This window comes from Ostrinia nubilalis, chromosome Z (assembly GCF_963855985.1).
Source record: "Ostrinia nubilalis chromosome Z, ilOstNubi1.1, whole genome shotgun sequence".
NCBI lineage: Eukaryota > Metazoa > Arthropoda > Insecta > Lepidoptera > Crambidae > Ostrinia > Ostrinia nubilalis.
This window is the reverse complement of record NC_087119.1, coordinates 26,292,056-26,314,549: the sequence shown is the minus strand read 5'-3', so window position 1 is coordinate 26,314,549 and position 22,494 is coordinate 26,292,056. Positions and strand designations below refer to the sequence as shown.

The window sequence follows — 22,494 nt, the reverse complement described above, 5'->3', positions numbered from 1 at the left end:
TGTCTTTCTAGGCCTATACTGATTTTTTTATTTAAGCAAACACACTTTGCACGACTTTAAATGACGTGAACCCCTTAACTCACTGTAAATATTGATTAAGTGTTTTCAGATTTTTCTCTTTATCGATAGTGCCTATTGTAAGAACCAATTAGGTACTCGTAGTTACCTAATTGGTTCTTACAATAGGCACTATCGATTTTGATCAGTTTAATTCCTTTTTTCCTTTTGAGTATTTAATTAAAAGATCTGCTAAAAGTCTAGATGTAAGCCTCTTGGTTGAAACAGTTAACTGAACGCCAGACCTACGTCATTTTATAAAAGCTGAAAATTTGTCAACGTATGCTCCCAATATAGGCTCAAGGCTGTGTATGATATAGGTTTCAATGTTGGTGCATCATGAAGTTTGGGACATCGTGGCTTCGGCAGCTACCCTAAAAAGATTGTCTGGCAAGGAGTTGGAACGGTCAAAACTGTCTGGCTGATGAGGAAACGACTTCTAATTATTGCCCAAATATTATTATCCTACTCGTACTTACCAATATTATAAATGCGAAAGTTTGTAATGATGTCTGGATGTTTCACGCAAAAATCACTGAACCGATTTTAATGACACTTTACAGTATTATTTTTTATAACCCAGAATAATGAAAATGACGATCTGTGACCAACTAAATTTCACGCGGGTGAAGCCGCGGGCAAAAGCTAGTTTTAATATAAAAAAACAGCTTTTATTTTCTTTATTATCATCCCCGTTTAGCATAATTTTATGGTAAATGACACCGGTAGACTTTCATTAAAAGCTATAAAGAAACTCAATTTGTGTGGCATTATTCTAAGACAGCCATTGCTGCGACACTAAGTTTGTGTTTGTTAGAGTAACATCCTGCTACCAAGAAAAGCCTTTTACTTTTACCGTCTCCGGTATTTGCCACAGTAATTAATAAGAATACCGGTATTTTAATAATACATTCCTGGCAGTCCGGAAGAAAGTTGCAGTTAATTTCCGGTAGTTCTTTAGAAGTGAACCTATATTAATCAATCTGGAAGAAGTCTTTGATACAATACTGTGAAGTATATTATATTGTTTATACAGGTTGTCCCAAAATTTGCACGTCACACTGACACCAGAGGTAAATGAGCTTTTAAGACCCATCTAACAATTATATTCAGTCCATTTTTAAAAATAACTAATACGAGTCAATTTCAAAACTCATGAAACTTTTCTATGGAAATGAATAAATATTTTTCTATGGACATATTAAGCTTGTTCGATAGTCTAAGACTCAACTACCTCCAGTGACAGTGTGACATGCTAATTTTGGGACACCCTGTATATTGTAACCCCAGAGTAGCTTTTAAGAGGGTTAATTACTGCCAAGAAAAGCCTTTTAGCACTACCGATAATCAGTACCACAGTAATTAATAAGAATACCCATATTATATTATTACGGTCCCGGATATCTAAAAGAAGGCATCTATGTATAAGGTCTGGGACCAAGTCGCCACCTCCTAATTTCCGGTAAGTAGTTCTTTGAAGATGCAATTCCTACTGATGTTAAACAAACTTAAATAAGTCTTTTAAATATGTATAACTAGCGGCCGCCCGCGACTTCGTACGCGTGGATCCCGTTTTACCCCCTTAGGGATGGAGTTTCATAAAATCCTTTCTTAGCGGATGCCTACGTCATAACATCTACCTGCATTCCAAATTTCAACCCGATCTGTCCAGTGGTTTGGGCTGTGCGTTGATAGATCACTATGTCAGTCAGTCAGTCATTCAGTCAGTCAGTCAGTCAGTCAGTCAGTCAGTCACCTTTGAGTTATTTATATATAGAATACGTTGTATTGATTGTATATAGGGAATATTATTAAGTTGTTGTTGTACTCACTCAATGTCATTTAAACGTAAAATACAGTCCTTAATTAGATTAATTAGTTCAAAGATATCAATGACATTGGTAACTCAAGAAATAGAGCCTAGAGATTTTAATTGCCGTCGGATCAATAAGTCCAGTAGGTATCTACAAACTACATTATTTGGGAGATATTGTTTGAGGGCAATAAAACTTATAAAACTCATTTATTTTGCAAATAGGCTTTTAAAAAGCACATTTACACGTCCCAGTATTAACCCTACCACTGCTTCGGGACAATAAATGGACCAGTGCTGAGAAGAAGCAGCGCAAGAAACTCAGTCACTATTAATAAATTGCACTTATGTGTAACGAAATTTCACTGATCTCTTCAAATCAACCGAACATTTACAAATGACTATGCTCTTCACAATCTAAAACCTGAAAATATGATTCTAGTTTAAAAATGCCTTTTCAGCAAATTCAATAAAGTACCTCATAACAAAATGACAACAGACTGTGAAATAAATTAATACATTACGCTAGAATGGCTAAAATCAAGCATCAAAATATTCAGTCAAAACCTGCCAAACAAAACGTATGAATACCTTTCATTTTAGCGTCACCATGTCGGACGACCACTGTAAACATAGACGGACGAATTTAATTATCCGTTATTAAGTAGCCCTTTGTGAAATGTGTCAGTTTAATAGTCAGTTAAAAAAAAAAAAAAATAATATGCAGCATGTAAAATTTCGGCCAAACCAACGCGTGCAGCCCGTAAAAAGCAATTAGATAGAGAACGCGGGCTGCAAGCGTTGGTTTGGCTGAACCTTAGGCGGCACTTATAAAGACGATGGTCATTGGGGCAAATTTCTCGAGTGGCAACCACGGGCTGGAAGACGTAGACGCAGGCCTCCTACTAGGTGGACCGACGCTCTGATAAAGGTCGCGGGGAGAGCCTGGATGCGGGCAGCGCAGGACCGTTCATTATGGAAAACCTTGGGGGAGGCCTTTGTGCCAGCAGTGAACGTCATTTGGCTGAACGGATAGCGGAGTAATTAAAAACAATCCTAATTGATGAAATTGAGAGCGCGGTCGTATTGTCCATTGTACGCTCGGTTGGATGAATCTGTTGATGTGTCTGTCTGTAAAATTGTACCTGTAGCTTTGTACGTTATCATTTTTCAGTGACATAGGTAACGTGCTATCAATGGGTTTTAATTTGTAACTTCTCACCGAGTTCAAATAGGTAGGTAACATGTCTAAGGCTGAGTTGCACCACCTTATTTTAACCGTAACAATAACACTAACCGGTGCTTTTTGTATGGAGTTTGACCTTTGCTTTTGACGTTTGTCAAAGTTAAAGTAAGATGCAATGGCGCAACTCAGTCTAAGACCTCTCATTTTCATCCAGAAGTTTGGTCAAGCTACGAGTATACGTTTTATGATCCATTCTGTACGTAACCATTTTTTTTTCAGGTTTGTTACAATACAATTTCATAGCTATTTCATCATCCATATTCGTAAACTAATCAAATTTAGTACAAAAATTGATCGAATAAAATAGGAACCATATCAAAGGCTCAGACCAATCGGCCAAAAGGGTCGCATGCATTCTGTTTTGTGGTACTGGAATAAATCGGGTATTGCAAAATATGTTATCCATCCCCATAATATGTTTCAAAATTTATTGAATCGTCTAACGGGGAGACGTTGAGTGCGTTTGGAACTGAAATGTAAAGGATTTGCCACACTGGATGCGATCTGCGGTCAAATACAAAATAGTTTACAAAATTGTGTAAGGGTTTCGATTGGGGTTTTCTTTTAAGTAAAAGTTCCATACAATGATTTACATTAAGAAGTTATACAGGTAGGAAATACAATGCATATTATTATCTATTGACTTATTTTATTTTACAAGTAGGATCTGAAAATATCGTGTGCCCGCGAATTTGCTGTGTGAGAAGTTTGTGTGTGTGGTTATTATGTAGTAGTGATTCAGGTCAAAGTGAACGTAGCCCCATGTCACAACATTGTTGGTCAGGGCAATCGCTCAGGGGTCTAGGCAAAATATTTGTTCGTTCGTGATAAGGCATTCTGTCAACGGTGCAGCCTTCCTCAAGTATTTCCATAACGACTGGTCCTGTGCTACAAAATGTATAGAGACTGATAATTTTGATCATACATGACGCGAGCTGCGTTCAGTTTGACCTGACCGCTGACCGCAGACCGCAGAACACATCCAGTGTGGCAAATCCTTTAAACGTCGAAACGAGAGACGAGACAATACACAGGATCATATGTCGGCTTGTCGGTATAAAATCGAAGAATATTTTGCATTTTAAAGGACGGCATTCCATTCTGCTTTGATGCCTGTTTCGTTTTGAAGTCCATTGGGGAAAGTTAGACATAGTAATTAATTTTTTTCTGGCTTTAAGAGTCGCATCTCGATCTTAATATTTTTAAAATAACTTGAATAAATCAAATTGCCTAAGAAGGGAATCGAACCCGAGACCTTTCGCTTGCCGGGCGACTGGTCTTCCATCTGAGTTAAGAACTTAGGATGAACCCGTCGAAATTTTCAAGTGTAATAATACGCTGTTACGGCCAAGTGTTGGGATGGAAGAACAGTCGCCTGGCAATCGAAAGGTCGTGGGTTCGATTCCCACCTTAGGCAGATAATTTTTTTTCCAATCAACCTCGAAATAACATATCAAATTCATAAAAACATTTCGGCGAAAAATCACTGCTGGATAAAACTCAAACAGAAGCCGCCGAAATCCATTTAAAGGCTAAAAAAACAGACAAATTCATAGCGGTTTCGCAATATCATGTTACATGAAGCTTTATTGTTCGCGATTATCGAGGATTCATAAAATATTAACTGAATAAAACTATGGTTCACTAGCTATGTCCGCGACTTCGCACGCTTCAAAACAGTTTTAGTGATTCCCATTTTGTAACACTTTCGCCGCTCCGCCCCTAATGGTTTTAGGGTGATGTTTAGCCTAAAATCTTCCTCGATAAGGTAGTTCCTGAGTTTAACGGGTTCAAGCAAACGAACGTTTAGAAAACGATGTAAGTATACATTATAAACGCGAAATATCACTCACTGATTAATCACAAAATCTTAGAAACTATAATAGCTACAAACTTGTTTGGCGGGTTGGTTCTTATAGGGTGTAGACATCCTCTAAGAACGGATTTTACGAAACTTCATCCCTAAGGGATGGGCACGAAATCGCGGGCTGGCCGCTTTTAACTCGTTCGTTCGTTTCAGCCGAAAGACGTCCACTGCTGGACAAAGGCCTCCTCCAAGGATTTCCACAAAGACCGGTCCTGCGCCGTTCGCATCCAGGCACCTCCCGCGACCTTCACCAGATCGTCAGTCCACCTAGTCCGCTTTTAATTATTATTATTTTAATTTGCCCATTCGAATCTGACTGAAACAATGTTTAAGCCTAAAAGTTTTCCCGTCAAGACTACTATAGGTGCCTTTTAAATAAACAACTTGAAAAAATCGAACTGCCTAAGGCGGGACTCAAACCCACGACCTTCCGCTTGCCGAGCGACTGTTCTTCAAAAGTTCAACAGTACTACCTACCTACCCAACATTGATGAAATAAAACGCGGCCATAACAGCATACACTTGAAAATTTCTACAAGTTCATCATCCAGTGTCTAAGTAGCTCAGTTGGAAAAGCATTCGCCCGGCAAGCGGAAGGTCGTGGGTTCCGCCTTAGGCAGTTCGTTTTTTTCAAGTTGTTTATTTAAAATTTAGTTTGAGAAGCGACTCTATTCGTGAATAAATTTTAATTACTATAGGGTACCCACCCTCTTGAAATTAATATTGTTGCCTGTCTGAAAACCATTACCTTACTACTACCGAACCTTAACTTCGAACTCCTCCTATGTTCTTCTAATTAATTTCTGGTCAATGACAGTTTAAATTTCCCCCGGGACAAGCTTGACCTTCACTGGTTAGGTTTTATTGGCGGTCAAGCTGTAGATCCAGGCTACACAGGAGTTGCAGCGGTGGGAACGAGAGGTGGAAATAGCCCCGTTTGCCTAAAAACCATTGACTGCGGAATTTTCAGCCGGAGAGTAAAAAAACAGATTAATCCAATACTGTTTAATGGCCAGTGGTTCGCGGGTCTGTCAACAAAACTATCTATAGTCAATAGTGCGAATCCAAGCTATCTACAGTCAATAGTGCGAATCCAGCCGGGGTCAAGTTATCTGATCGCAAATATTTGTACGGAGTCATGGACTGTGCTGCTGTATTGTAGGTGGTAACTGATACCTATGTTAATCCATTAGTTTGCCACTAGAGTACCTACAATATCCACTCGTACAATTCTCTGCTCAGTTTGGACCTGGGGAATTTATACAGGGTGGCCAGGGAGTTGACGTTCAAAGCCAAAATTTAGATTCCTTACATCAAGGTGTATCTAAATCACCCTTATGTATGTTCTACGATTTTGCTTAGTTTAGGGGATATAATTAATTTTGTGATTTATCCTTAACTATCACCGGTATCACGATTTTTAATTTTTTTCTCACTTTGGCGAGCACTTGTAGTTTGTTTTTACTTACTTACGCTAGAGAAGCTTCCAAAGTGAGAAAATAGCTAAAACCAACCATAAGATAAAGACAAATAAGGGATAAGGATAAATCACAAAATTAGCTCTATCTCCTAAACCAAGCAAAACCGTAGAAGAATCTAAATTTTAGCTTTGAACGTCAACTGCCTGGCCACCCTGTATAATGACCACCTGATCATGAATGGTTATGCAATGTATCCGTGTTTGCGTATGCCCGTATTCACAAACATTACTATTAAGTCCCACAGTGCGCGTGGACGCACAGGGTGACACACGAACCAATCACAGAGCTCTATTCAAGACTGTGCGTTTAATTTGCTGCTTCACTTATGAAAGCGTCGTTTGTGAATAAGGGCATTAAACATTTATACCTTTAAGTAGTACGAAATAAACCCATTCTCTATAAGTTTGGATCTTCGATTAAGAAAGTCATCTTCATCAGAGGTGGAACTGTAAAGCAATCGTAATCAATTGACAGTTCATAACGTACGATAAAGTCAGTTAAACAAAGCGTTTGACAGAATAATAGTACGTTATGAACTGTCAAATGATAACGATTGCTTTACACAATTCCACCTGTGGTTCCGAGCATAGCACGCTCCATCGAAATCGGGACATGTCCCATTGAAATATAGATACTTGGCCACTCTACCCGCCACACTATCGCATGTCTAGATGCGAGGATATAATTATTTGTTTAGTGTCAGTAAAAACTTATGAGAAAAAGAGGTTTAAGTAGGTTATAATGGCAGCGTCATTAGCATTACACGAAATTGATGCATAATGTTTACTCAACAAAGATTACGACTTATAAATAGATAAGTCGGTGAATAACGTGTCCAAATAGACTAACACAAACTCTGAATAAGCAAACCACTTCTTTTTTATGAAACACTCGTACGAATGATGTGAATCATCTTATCTAAGTACTTAGAGTAGGCGCACACCGTTGATTTTTCGTCGGCCGATAGTTTAGTCGGGCAGTTGATCAGTATGGGCATGTATGGGAGTGCGCACACTACGCCGATTCGATTTGGCTGATTCTTCATACAATTTAAAATCGGGCACAACTATCGGCCAACTAAAAATCAACGGTGTGCGCCTACTCTTAGCCTTTTTACCGCAATGAGGATTTTGACACGCGTGCGGATGTGGTCCGCGTGCGTGTAAAATCACGCTGCTGGTTGCACGCAGGACAAAGATTTTGTATTGTACTAGCGGCCGCCCGCGACTTCGTACGCGTGGATCCCGTTTTACCCCCTTAGGGGTGGAGTTTCGTAAAATCCTTTCTTAGCGGATGCCTACGTCATAACATCTACCTGCATGCCAAATTTCAGTCCAGTGGCTGTGCGTGGATAGATTACTATCTCAGTCAGTCACCTTTGAGTTATTATGTTTAGATGAAATGCGGACAGCCCGCATGCGGATTAAATCCAAACGCGTGCTAAAATCCGCATCACCGGAAAAATGCACTAAGGATGGATTGATATTGCGAATGAAATGTTCTTTGAAAGATATTAATTAATAAAATGGTTTTCAGGGGAAATCAATTAAGTGGAATGGAAAACATAAATGTATTTTTATAAAGGACGAGCACACAACGTTTGTGGAATATGATATAATACTTTACAAATTAATCCCTTAATCCCATTGTCTGTTGTATTTATCAATTTAATATTGTACTTAATATTGTGTTGCTTGTAATATTTAGTCACCATGTAGCTAGCACTTTATTATTGTCAGCCAGACCCAGACCAAAACTATAGAACTATTTTCGCTCTTATAGATTTTCGAAGGACCATGTTAATTTAATTACTAAGTAAGGGTGGGTTGCACCAACTTACTTTGACCGTAACTTTAACAATAACCGGTGCTTTTTATATGGAGTTTGACAGATTTTTGACGTTTGTCAAAGTTAAAGTATGATGGTGCAACTCAGCCTAAGAGTGTTTAATATAACTAGCGGCCGCCCGCGACTTCGTACGCGTGGATCCCGTTTTACCCCCTTCATCTATCTTACGCGGTTTAGATTTTTTTATACAAAAGGATTTTCCGCTAATTTCCGTTTTTCGGAAAGGTTTCACCATTCTTTAGGAAGTCGTCATATAAAACAAGTCGGTCATAATAAATAAGAAAAAGAAAAGTTTGCCATGGAAGGTTTCCCTCTGTACTTACCCTCAATGTTGCGTTAAGAAAACAGAGTTTAATATACAGGGCGGAATTTTGAAATGCCACCTGGAGGGAAAGTGCTCTTAATACTGTACATAGAAAATTTTACTCAAAGAAAACATTCCCTTATTTTTGAAAAGAAACAGATCTGCATTTAAAGATTTATAAAAATTTGCTGGCAACAACCGGGAATCGAACCAACTAAAATCTGTTAAAAATTACATCCTGTATTTTTATTGCATCGATCGTTGGGGTTAAGTATAAGGATAAAATCTCTCTAATAAACTTAATACATTAAATGAAATGACCATGAAATCTTAAATTATTTTAATTATTTACAGAAAATTGTATGCTTTGGTGGTGAATTTTCGGAAATTTTTGAAGGAAGTTCTGTTCCTTTTCAAAAATAAAGAAAGAAAGAAAGAAAGAAAGAAAATCTTTATTTGACAACAACAATAGTAGAAAATAGATACATTCATTTTAGAACACAAACATCAAAAAGGAGAAAGAAAAAAGGAAAAAATAATAATAAAGTTGTCAAAAAGGCCACCCACTCAGTAACGTCTTGGCCCGTTGACCAAGACACTGATTTTCAGTGGGCGCCTTTTTGTACGTAGGGGCATTCAATTAAATTGAATTAATAAAGGAATGTTTTCTTTGAGTAAAATTTTCTATCTACAGTATTAAGAGTACTTTCCCTCCAGGTGGCATTACAAAATACCACCCTGTATAATGGAGGGCAGTTGAACAGAAAGTATACCTACATACTGATCGACTATATTATAGTAATCAGAGGGCGTAGTGTGAGTTTATATCAAACGCATTCGATATCTACTGCGTTATAAAAATACATGAACATTTAGTTCGGAATGATCGCCATCCGACGCGGTCTGCACGCGTTGCTTTGGCTCGAGCTTTAGGCTGAGTTGCACCACCTAACTTTGACCGTAACTATAATGATAACCCGTGTTTTTTGTACGGTTTGACAGATTTTGTCAGACGTTTGTCAAAGTTAAAGTAAGATGGTACAACCCAACCTTAGTATTCCCGCAGATTTATCCAAAAATTAATCAGGCTGCTAATTTATAATCGGCTGATACCTTTGTGTGTACGACCAGTACGACGTTGTACATACTTTCCGATAAAAATATGTAGTGTGCGGGGGACTCTATACTGAATAAATCTAGCATTGTTTTAGTATTGTGAAGTGAAATATTTGAAAATACTGTAACACTTTGAATTCAAACGCGCATCGAGTGTCAAGAGATTTTTCGTAAGAAACATTTGCCAAGAGACCGACATCTTGAAGCGTGTTTGACGCGAAGAGTGTAGACTAACCCCTCGCGGGAATAAATAAAACTAACATATCTGTTGTATAAGTATTTCAAAACAAGGTTCAAAACTAGGTCTTGTTTCAAGAACAGATTGAGGATTTCTATTGGCCGAATTTCGTCCATTTCGTCCAATGGGACGTCCATCCACAAGGTGGACCGACGACATCGTAAAGATAGCAGGGAAGCGCTGGACACAGGCCGCTACCAATCGATCAACATGGAAAGCATTGGGGGAGGCCTATGTTCAGCAGTGGACGTCCTATGGTTGAAATGATGATGAGGATGATGATGATTGGCCGAATTTCATTATTTAGACGTACCTACCACAGGAAACTGGGAGTAAGATAAGTATGAATCGAGTTTTGTAATGTATAATAATGAATTGCTGTGCGTTAGTCTCGCTAAAACTCGTGAACGGCTGGACCGATTTGGCTGACTTTGGAAAATTACGAGTTCCACGCGTACACAGTCGCGAGCATAGCTGGTGTTCAATATATCACTTGACATCAAGTTTTCTGTCAAATTTCATACAAAATACACCGGTTATCGTTATACTCACGATTAAAGTTAGGTGGTGCAACTCAGCCTTATTGTTAACTAGCTTTTGCCCGCGGCTTCACCCGCTTGAAATTTAGTTTGTCCCAGATCGTCATAAATTATAACCCATACTTACAGGGTGGAATTTTGTATTGCCACCTGGAGGGAAAATACTCTTGATATTGTAGTTTATATATTTTTTATCAAAGAAAACATTCCTTTATTTTTTAAGAAAAACAGAACTGCATTCAAAGATTTCCAATAATTTGCTAGCCACACTCGGGAATATAAACCAACTAAAATCTGTTAAAAATTACATCCTGTATTTTTATTACATCGATCGTTAGGGTTAAGTATAAGGATGAAAGTTTGTTAGACAACAAACATGGTAAATCAAATGAAAGGAAAACCATGAAATCTTAAATTATTTTAATTATATTACAGAAAATTGCATGGTATGGTAGTGAATTTTGGAAAAAAAATCGAAAATCTTTTAATTCTTTCAGTAAAATGTTGTATCTAAAGTATTAAGAGTACTTTCCCTCCAGGTGGCATTACAAAATTCCACCCTGTATGTTATTCTGGGTTATAAAGAATTTTCCTGTAAAGTTTAATCAAAATCCGTTCAGTAGTTCTTGCGTGAAAGAGTAACAAACATGTTGACATCCAAACTTTCGCATTTATAATATTAGTAGGATTATTGTTCAGACTAATTATTGCTGTTATCGTTCAATGACCTCATTTTTCTTGATGCAAAAATCAATCGAGAGTAGGTAAGTACCTACCTACCTTTAATAAAATAATGCCTTAAAAAAGTTCGAGGTAGCATTATTTGAAATATTTTTTTTAAATTAATGTTTGCCAATTGCAAGCTTATTAAAATTTAAAACCAACGGTTTTCATGATTAAAACACTAGCTAAGTAGGCACTACTTAACAGCCTAGCACAGCATGATCCTATAGCTACAGTCAGCATCTATTAGTTGTGACACCCAGAGTGGCCAAAAAGTTGATAAACACAACCTTATTCCAATTGTAAAAAAGACGTGTTGCGAACTTTTTGGCTACCTTGGGTGTCACAAACTACGTGCTGACTGTACATAGGTAGTATAGTACCAATAAAATATTGTTTACACAATACATCTAAATTATTATTAAGAAACAAATTAAGAGGTCTAATAGCAAGTTCTTTTGCGATGCTATTAATTTTAATAAACATTATTGAAAACCGTTTCCCGTTTGGAATTCGGAGAGCGTACGACTAAACTGTCAATATTACTGAAATTAATGAGTTTAAAATGTAATCAAAATGTAGCTTTCCACTTTCGCATTGCATATTTTTTGTACGAGAAAAACTTAATACGAATCGCCTATATAAGTTATTTTAGCACTAATCCTAATTATTTCAGATTTGGCTCTACCCTCATAAATTCACTATCCTATCCAAAAACTTCACTGTAAACTCGTCGATATTCTCTCGAACTCAAAGCTTAAAATAACACGCTACAACAAATCCTATTTCAAAACTCTTCACTGTATATTCGTCCATATTTCCTCGAAAACAAAGCTTAATCTAGCACGTACCTGCGTGGAGAAGGCGAGGAAGGACATTTTCCTGCGGCCGGCACTCATTGTCACTCGCGGTTCGCGCGCGTCCGATCCCGATGACGTCTGCGCGGAGACTGCGGTAGTGCGTACGCGCAGGTCTGTGGATAAGTACATAATGTAGGCTTTCATAAGTTGCTAGATTTTCCGCTGCGAATTTAGTGGACGTGTTCCACTTAGAGCACCTCCCCTTATAGCCTGGCCTATTCCACTTAGAGCTTCTACCGATATTTTTGGCGATATTTCATCTACCGATATTTTGGGCGATATTAGGGTTCTGTAGATTGTTATTCTGTATTTTTTTAGGGTAGCTCCCCTAAATTTAAAGTGGGGATGATTTTTTTTATATCTTTTACCCCATCGAGTAGGGTATCGTTGGATAGTTCTTTTCAAATGATGAATTTTTCGATTGAGAGATCCGTTTGCAATATGAAAGTTTAAAGTGCCAATGTTTGTTCGAGTAGGGCGTCCCTCTAAAAACTAAACTGTTGGCTTGAAAAATAAGTGGTACAGTTGCTATTTGATCGGGTGCTCTAAGTGGAATACGTCGAGGCGAAGCTCAAAAGTTGCTGCTTTTTGCGATAGTTTAAAGTTGCTTATGAGGCTTTGCAATCTTTGGTTCGTGTATGAAATCGTCTATAATCTTATACTTTTTATATTAAAAGCGTTACTCTTAAAAAATGCACTAAATATGGCCATAATTAGAAGGTTGTCTCGTATTAATTATAGTAACCTTTCTTTTTATGTTTCTTTTATTCACTATTTATTTAAAATAACTGTCATCTCCTCAGGTTATCTGGAAGAAATTGATCTAGCAATAGAACCTCATTATTTTGATGTATTTTTTGCAATTACTCGTATCAATAAAAGTTATTATTCTTTAAATAAATACTGTAATAAGTTTGATTCCGTGCTTTATCGTCGATGGCTAATCAAGTCTGACAGGCTTAACATTTCTCGTAAGACGAAAAACGTTAACTACCCGCGCTTATAGAGATTGGCAATTTACTTATCTAGCGGCCGCCCGCGACTTCGTACGCGTGGTTCCCGTTTTACCCCTTTAGGGGTGGAGTTTCGTAAAATACTTTCTTAGCGGATGCCTACGTCATAACATCTACCTGCATGCCAAATTTCAGCCCGATGCGTCCAGTGGTTTGGGCTGTGCGTTGATAGATCACTATGTCAGTCAGTCAGTCACCTTTGAGTTATATTTATTTAGATGCTGCCATGACCGTCACTATTCCGTTACACACACAACTCACTAATAATTAATTATTATTTAAACAAAATCCTTAGTAGGTAGGTACCTACTTGCAATACCTAAAGAAAAGTTTGGTTTGAACACAATTATTTTCTTAGCCTTATAATAAAGTAAGATATCTTGTTAATATTATAATACCTCCACCTTAGATGTAATCTTCATTTAACACCAAGAGGGACTGAGTTAAAAGAAACTCATTTACAAATTAATAAAACTGGCCAAGCGCGATTCGGGCTCGCAAATTTAGGGTTCCGTACTCTCCATCGCTAAGAAACCATCCGAGTCTGTAGATTTTTTTGTATTTAATTACCTATGTTTGATTAAAACAATTTTTTTTTATGTGACAGGAGGCAAACGAGCAGACGGATCACCTGATGGTGATTACTTACCATCGCCCATAGAATTAGACACCCGCAGACCCGGCGTTACAGGTGCGTACTTAGGTGCGTTAATTTTGCAACCCATTTGCAGTGAGCATTTTTAAAGGATTTATAAATAGAGATTTTTGTCCAAAACCTTTCTCATGATGTTTCACTAGCAATCTCACGATATGTAGGTATCTTGAGACACTCATCATCATTATACATAATATAAGAACATATACCCATGACAACCAAAACAAACGAACTTACGAGTAGGCTAGTTTTCTAAAAAATCTTTTAGTCCGTCAATTACACTATCAAAAAATATTGGCCACGCATATTTTTTATGTCTATCAAACAAGTAATTACGGTTGTGAGTTCGAGTCCCGCCTTAGGTAGTTAGATTTTTTCAAGTTGATTATTAAAAATTAAGTAATTACGAAGCTATGATGCGTTGAAGTTCCGCGTGACGTCACAAAGTGCTACACTCTTAAGAACTCCACGTCACGCGCCTCTTTTATACTTTGGCGCGCTTTCTCTTTCAATTTTCATTAGTTTCAAAAAGTAAAAAATACGTGTCGAGTATTTTTTGACAAGTTAAGCGACAGACTAATTCAAACTTGTTATTGACTCAGGAAATCCCTATTCTAGCGGTCTCTTCTTTTTCTTTCATAAGACCTCATTATCCTGTGTATTGAAAAGCACTCACGTGGAAAATTCAAACACCCATTCCCAAATTCTATTATCTTAAAATGTCCCATTAATTATGTAGCAATGCCAAAATGTAGCTCAATTTTACGAAGTGTCTGAAAAATATTTTTTATTTTGAACTGAATCTTATAAGATAAAAATAAGATAATATTTATTTGCACAGAAACATAGCACAATATGTACTTTTACAGGTGTCAGTGAAAACATAATCATGCTCAACATGTTTCGTCTTGCCAAGACGTAGGTACTTACAGATATTTCACAAAGTAAATGAGTGATTATTTTTATCAAATCATGTATTTTACTAAGTATTACAATAATCTATTCATTTAATATCAAAATGTTCTTAAAATGCTTAGCTTATTTATACAGGGTGAATTTTGTATCAGTAAAAAATAGGTAGGCCAAATTTTAACAACAACTATTTTTTTCCTAACCAATTAATAACGTAGTGTGGTTACCGCACTTAACGCGTAAACATTTTGCGGGAGAGCGGGTTGAGCGGAGAGCTGGCAACGTGTGGCAACGCTCGACCGGCCGGCATGGCCGCGCGGCGCGGCGCATGCGCATCAATCAGTCGCCCGCGCAACCCATTACGTGGCGCGTGTAGGTACCGCTGCGCGCGCCGATCGTTCCGTCGCGCGGTCAACGTAACGATGTATTCGCAGCGCGAGTGTTATGAAATGGTTCGGTGCTACATTTTAAGTGGAGAGAGTTTGAAACTTTGAACCGAGCTCAGAGACTTCGTAACCAAGGACTAAACCCAACAGTGCCAAACCGGTGAACGATTTTAGCGGCAAATCGAAGCGAGATCCGCGAGCAAGTAGGTAAGTACCTACACGTGACGCGAAATGACACTGTAGTTTTAAATAAACTCAAAGATAATCCTACAAAAGCGTGCAAGTCTGTCTGGAGAAAAATGGTATGCACTTTGGGCAATTATTAAAATACCTAGTTACTAATAATTTGTTGTGTTAGTTTGTAGTTAGGTTAGGTAGGATAATGTTGAAATCTTTAAATACCCCCGAATAAGTCTTTAAATACACAAGAAAATAATGGTGTACCTAAGTGTTTTTTCAGACTGTTTCTGGGTGCTTTATTTTGTCATTTTTGTACTGGACGATACAAAAATAAAAAATACGTGTTTTGTCTTTCGCTTCATAGATTATTATATTCATGGATACTGATACAAAAGTCACCCTGTAGTGTTAAATATTTAAACGGCGAAACCCCACTTAGTGATTCCGACTCGCGCTTGACCTGTTTTTCTTCATGAACTCTTATAAAGTCTTTCACGAATTTTCCTCAGCCAGTTGAAATCAGAACTTGGAAACATTTTAAACTAATTAATTATAATTAGGTCAACTACACTCGGCATCAAATAAATCGCACCTCCCGCGACAAGCACTTATCAAACGTATGCATCCCCACTTCCCACTAACGTTGGTAACATTTGAAAGCCTAGTTCTAAACTTCATTTCATTAAAGGAAAGGTTTTTACCCCAAAAATGTGTCTTTACAAGGATCCAGAGTCACTTCTTCAAAAAATAGGTAGTTACTCTATAGCCATTTTTTATGACTATAAAACTGTTAAGTTGGGATTAATCGCTATCCATCTGTTAAAGAGGACACGTGAGATCTTTATTTGGTTTTATAACCATAAAAATTGGTCTAATTGATCCCAGAGGTGAGCCCAAAGTGAGGTCTATTTTCAAGTCACATTTATGGTATATGTTAATCATTTATTTAGAAATGAAATTTATTTTTCTTTAAGGATATTTATTGGGCTTTCAAATAACACCAATATTGTTGGGGTACCATGATTGTGTCAGAAGAAAATCTTTAAAAGTTCGCGTCGCGGAAGGTACGGTTTATTTGATGTTGAGTGTATAATAATTTATATCATGGTGACTTGTCACTAAAAAAATTAACCCGATTTATGAACTAAAAAAGATACCCGTAACTTAAAAAACTATTAATTAGTTACAACTAATTAAGTTCCTTATTGCTATCAAAAAATAGACAAAAAATAGTTGTTACTCTACGAAACTGTTACGATTATTTCTAGTTTATTGTTAAGAAAGAATTAAATTTTTAGAGCTTACTTATTATTAAAAGAGCTTATAAGCCTAAGAAGGAAAACAATAGCTTTAGTTTTATAAAATCTTATCAACTACTGTTAAGTTAGCATCAACTTCAATTCAAAATAACTGCAGAACAAGTGAAAAGAAAATCAAGCATGATGAAAATTCTCACACTTGACTGTTTTTCATCAAATCCTAAAAACCAAACTTAAGTCTACATTCGCCTTACCTTATCATATTCCTTTAATTAATCAATATTTAATAGCAATTAAAATATTATTATAAAAGTTTTTATAGGTAGGTACCTACTTTACAAAACTGTTCACGCGTTCACACATGACCGTTTTTCATCAAATCTCAGAAACTTCTTTATTTACGAATTCTCTAATGGTTATCAATAAATAACATAATGAAAATAATTAAATACGTTAAAAATACAAATCTTTTCACCTGTGACTCTCACACTTGACCGTTTTTCATCAAATCTCAAAACCCAACTCAAAACTTCAAATAATCATCCAAACTTTTTTAACAGGCCAGTCACACATCCCTTAAATTAAATAACTTTTTAAAAAAATAAAACCGACTTCAAATGCGTGAACACAAAAAAAAACTAAAAATTAAAAATATTGCGTATAAAAAAGTTCATCCCCAATTTTCCACCCTTGGGGGTGAAATATTTTCTTCAAATTCGCATGAAACCACCCTTTTGATAATACCTATTCAACAAAAAAATAATCGTTCAAATTGATTTATAATCGGCGGAGATATTGCGTATAAAAAAGTTCATCCTCAATTTTCCACCCTTAGGGGTTGGTTTTTCTATTATTAAATTTAAATGGGACCACCCTTGAGGTATTAACTATACGCCGAAAAAAGATTTGTTCAAATCGGTTCATAATTGGCGGAGTTATCGCGTAACAAACATAGAAAAAAAAAAAAACATACGGGTCGAATTGAGAACCTCCTCCTTTTTTGAAGTCGGTTGAAAAGAAGAAAAATCCAAATCAAAATTTTAATGTGGACTTACAAAGTTTGATACTCGATAATTCGGAATAAACATACAAACTTTTTTAACAGGCCAGTCACACATCCTCAAATTAAAAAAGAGGCAAAATCCAAATTCAAAATTTTAAATGTGGACTTACAAAGTTTGATACTCGATAATTCCCGCGCACGGATTGCTAACAAGTACGAGTAACGAAGTTCGGACTTCGGAGCGCGTAGGACCAAGCTCAACGGGCTGGCGTCGCTCGACTGACGCTTGCAATTGTACCTTAGTGCATCCCATCCACTCATTACGTCATTGGGAACGTATAGTTTGAGACATACAATGGGTATGTGTTTATTTATTTATTTATTATTAGAAAATGTATGTTTACAGACAAGTCCAAAACACATACATATAATTACATTTACATAAAGATGCATGGCATAAATTAGGATACCAAATGTATCCTTTGAAGCACTATAAAGACCAAACGCCTGGTCCGATATTTATGATTCACACGTCAATCGATTCCTCTTAGTCCGGCGAGTGTCACTAAAAATAATGACAGTAGTGAAAATTCAATATGGCGATTACTGGACGCCATATTGTGAAAATGAAAAAATGAAAGTCAACAATGTCATGTGTGGTAGATTTGTCTTCTGTGATAACTGGGTAGGTATGTCAAAATTAGAAAATATTAATATTGCCGATTTTGGCGCCATAATAATGTCAAAAAATATTTCTCAAACCTATCGAGTGGGGTATAAAAATAAAGGGATTAATTAAATAGCTTAAAAAAAGGGGGTAAAAAAATAAAAATATTACTTAAATAAACAAAAAACCCAACTGCGTAAAAATAAACTGCAAAGATAGAAACAAGACAACATAAATTATTATATTTTTTCAACTTTTAATTTTTAAAGACATCTTTAATAATATTTAATTGGTTTTTGTAAACTCTCAATTGTATGAATTGTTTCTGGATTGTGTTTTAAATGTGCATATTATTATCTGAAAGGATTAAAAGTGCGGTTATATTGTTCATGTTTTCATCCTTTGTTACCACTTTTTAAGCAAATCAATTATGTCTGTTTCTATTTCTAGGTATTTCTAGTATTCACAAATGCAGTCAAAGGCATCAATGAGTTTCTTTGTTATATAAGATTTAAACTTTCGCGTTATATTTCAGTCGCGACTCGCGAGCCGCCATGGCGCCAGTCTGCTTGTGATCACGGCTGCAGCATCGCAGCCGAAACGTCAAGCTGAGAGTACATAATGTAACTCATTAATAAACGTCGCGTTAAGACCCGTGTCTTACTATTTTAGTTTCTTTGTTGGTGATAAGTAGGTATTTGATGCCTCCGATCGACTTAAGGTTCAAATACGATTAGATTTCAAATATTTCAATATTTTTATTTATTCTGGACTATCATAAGTATCTATCTAATATATACGACGATTGGTGATAATCTAACTTACTTCGTACTAATGGAAAATTATATTCACATACTCCCGATTTGAGTTACGAGTACGTGAGTAGTACGATCAGACAATGTCACATGACATTGTCTGATGTGACATGACACTAATACCGCACCTACTGTGGGCTGAGTGTTAGTTTAAAAAAGTATGAAAATTTTAGTTTTGAACGTTTCCCGCTAGGGGCGGTCTATACAATCCGTCATACATTCAATGTGATTTTTTGATCTAAACTCACACTAGGCCCTCTGTTTATTAAATCTATTACAGTTATCAACTACATACATAATTCCGCAAAAAACTCAAACTTATTAACAAATATTGCCAAATTATCAATGAACACAAAATACATTATTGAGTCATCCTTAAGAGTAACTATAACTTTTCCGACATTATAACAGTGGTTATGGGTGCTTTTGGCGGAAAAAAGCGCTTGGAAGCGCTTGCGGGTTTGCTAGCGCTGAGAAACAAACTAAGGCTGGGTTGCACCATCTTACTTTGACTGTAACAAACGTCAGAAATCTGTCAAACTCCATACAAAATCGGTTATCGATATCGTTATAGTTACTGTCAAAGTTTGGTGGTGCAACTCAGCCTAAGTGTACAGTTGTCGATGTCGGCGAGGACGCGTTTGCTAACATCAATAGTGACGTTCATTCATTTTTTGCAGATTTAGCGCCTTCGGAGTAAATAGAGCAACAACCACGAGCTGTCAAACGAAACCGATTTTAGATGACGCTGGATATCATTTGTGTCAGGGTTATTTCACTATTTTGTGCTTATTTATTTCTCATAAACATCCACGATTTAACTCACGTAAAATCTGAAAATATATCTGAGTTCAAATTCTCAGCATGCCTAAGTGCCTCCGAACTGTCAAATACTTGCAAAAAGCAGTTCTGTTTGAGGTGACGGCGACGGCATCACGTATCTCTTTTTATCACACAGTGTTGCTGCTAGTGACATCTCGCTCGCTGAGTTATTTGTTGCTCTATTCCGCTATGTATTAACTTTAGGGATAGCGCTTACCGGTTAGCGGTGGCCATTTTGCTTGCAAGCGCCTTTTTCCGCCAAACGCACCCAATGTTTGTTGAGGTGCTTCTTTCAGCACTTGACAAAAGTTAGTCGCATTTCATAATGACACTTGTAATTTTAAAGGCTTCTTAAATGTAACTTACTTACTTTTTAAGTGCACTGAGAAAGATCTGTTATAATAATGATAATATTTTATACATTTATTATTAATACATTATTTATTAAAATTTATCAATAGGAATTTAACACTTTAACAATAATTATTATCAATTAAAAATGGGTTCATTCCAAATAATGGAAACATTAATTGATCAGGATTCTCACTGTCGTGCATCTACTACATTTCACTACATCAATATGGCTGATATTATGTATACAGGATGATTTTGTAATCAGTATCCAAATTTTTAGGAGCGACTCAAAATCTGTAACTTATTCGATTTACACAAAGAAAACTATTTTTTTTTTCATAATTAATTATTTTTTCAGCTGCGGCCGGTAATTTACTTCGTTCATAGAAAAGTATAAGTACATACCTACAGTTAATAGTCCAGTAGTTTTACCTGGAAAGTTTTCAGGGAGTAATGAAAATTGGTATTTATGTTATACAATCAAAGCTCATAATCGGTCAAAATCACTTTTGAGTGTAAAAAATCAGTCACTAAGTGGTTTCACCTGATTTTAAATTTTACCAATCAGTCAAAATTCATACAAAGTGTTAGGATTAGTGAAAATATATCTAGGTTTATTCGAAATCTGGGTATTCGTCAGGTAAAAGATAAGTAGATCGTTTTATCAATTTGTTCGGTCGGATGAATAAAATATTTGCACTCAAAACTCAAAAGTGGTTTTGACTAACGCGCTTGGACAAAACTGATCCCTTTGGTCAATATCGCTTCTGACTGATTTTTCCAGTCAAAACTGGTTTTGACCGATTATGAGTTTTGTCTGTAACTTTTATAAAGAAGAACGGTCATCTGTGACCCAGGCCCGACAGAAACGAGACATACCTCAGTTTTTTTGTCATGTCTTAATTAGTTAAATTATATATTTTTTATATTCGAAATCTATGTATAACACCAAATTATTACCCTTTGTTTTTGTTCAGGCGTCATAAAAAAACTAATACTAAATGCCTATTTATCACCAAAATTGATAAATGTATGTACCTAAATAGCTGCTATGGAATGTATCAAGGTGACCTGGAGATACAGCCGGATTATACAGGGTGGAAACGAGAAGTTACAAAATCCAAAAATTCAATGTTACCAATTTCCATAATCTGTAACCTATTATTGGTACCATTTGAAAGAGCTCGTGAAGCACTTTCAGAATCAGTAACTAGTTTTTCGATATCTTGTATAGTTTAGAAATAATCGAGTGAGATCACTTATCGTTCCATATGTATAACCACCCTGTATAATCCGGCTGTATCTCCAGGTCACCTTGATACATTCCATAGCAGCTATTTAGGTACATACATTTACCAATTTTGGTGATAAATAGGCATTTTGTATTAGTTTTTGTATAACGCCTGAACAAAAACAAAGGGTAATATTTTGGTGTTATACATAGATTTCGAATATAAAAAATATATAATTTAACTAATTAAGACGTGACAAAAAGACTGAGGTATGTCTCGTTTCTGTCGGGTCTGGGTTTTTTTTTGTACGGGGCGTGACCGTTCTTTTTTCGATGTGCTCTTTACGAATTTTAACCTTGCGACCTCGTATGGTTGCCACTCGCGCCGCCATATTGGAAAAATGCTGCCTAGTAGCAGTTTTTTCAAATATTTCCTGTCGGATTAATTTTATGATAAAACATGCTAAGAGAAACTAAAACTAGGGAAAATTTCCTATTTTTGATGTCGGCATGACCTTTTTGTGAAATCAATAGTTTTGTCGTGGGGGCGCCGCAAAATATGCTTCAATATGCGTTTTCATATCGAAATCTATATTTAAATAACAATTTCCATTACCCCCGGAAAACTTTCCAGGTAACCCAATTATTTTGTACCAAATGACTGGACTATACTGCAAAGACATAAAGCAATTTCCTTTAAAACTTAAGCTTCGGGCACCCGCGAATCAGACTTTCAATATGTTTTTTTCAAAAACTATCACAATTAAAAATAATTAAGATAAAGTTGTATTATTAAATTGTTCTACAGAGCTTATTAAAAAAAAATGGATACTGTTTGCAAAACCATCCTGCATGACGCACTGGTGCGGAAAACTTCACTTAGCTCAGCAGGTCCCAGCTTCAGTTCTTGGTTTGTCGGAGAGATTTGTAGTAATCTGAAACAAGGAATAGAGTCTTTTTACTTCAAGACAAATTGTTTCTGTATTAATCACATAATGGTTCATAATAGAAGTAAGGCTATTTAGAGGTAGAACCACAGAATAATAATAAGTACTACGTACAGAAGTTTTACTTCGCGAAGGTATTTAAAAAAATGTATGCTCAA

At 36.3% G+C, this 22,494-nt stretch overlaps 1 protein-coding gene across 1 annotated transcript in view; it reads right to left on the bottom strand.

Moving 5' to 3' along the window:
• The window catches only part of LOC135086462 (uncharacterized), a 136,437-nt gene extending 124,251 nt beyond the window's left edge, over positions 1-12,186 (bottom strand). Inside the window, exon 1 of the mRNA XM_063981187.1 lies at positions 12,084-12,186. Within this exon, the coding sequence (XP_063837257.1) occupies positions 12,084-12,131 (48 nt within the window). The 5' untranslated portion in view covers positions 12,132-12,186. The remainder of the gene's footprint in view (positions 1-12,083) is intronic.
• Positions 12,187-22,494: the final 10,308 nt, after the last annotated feature.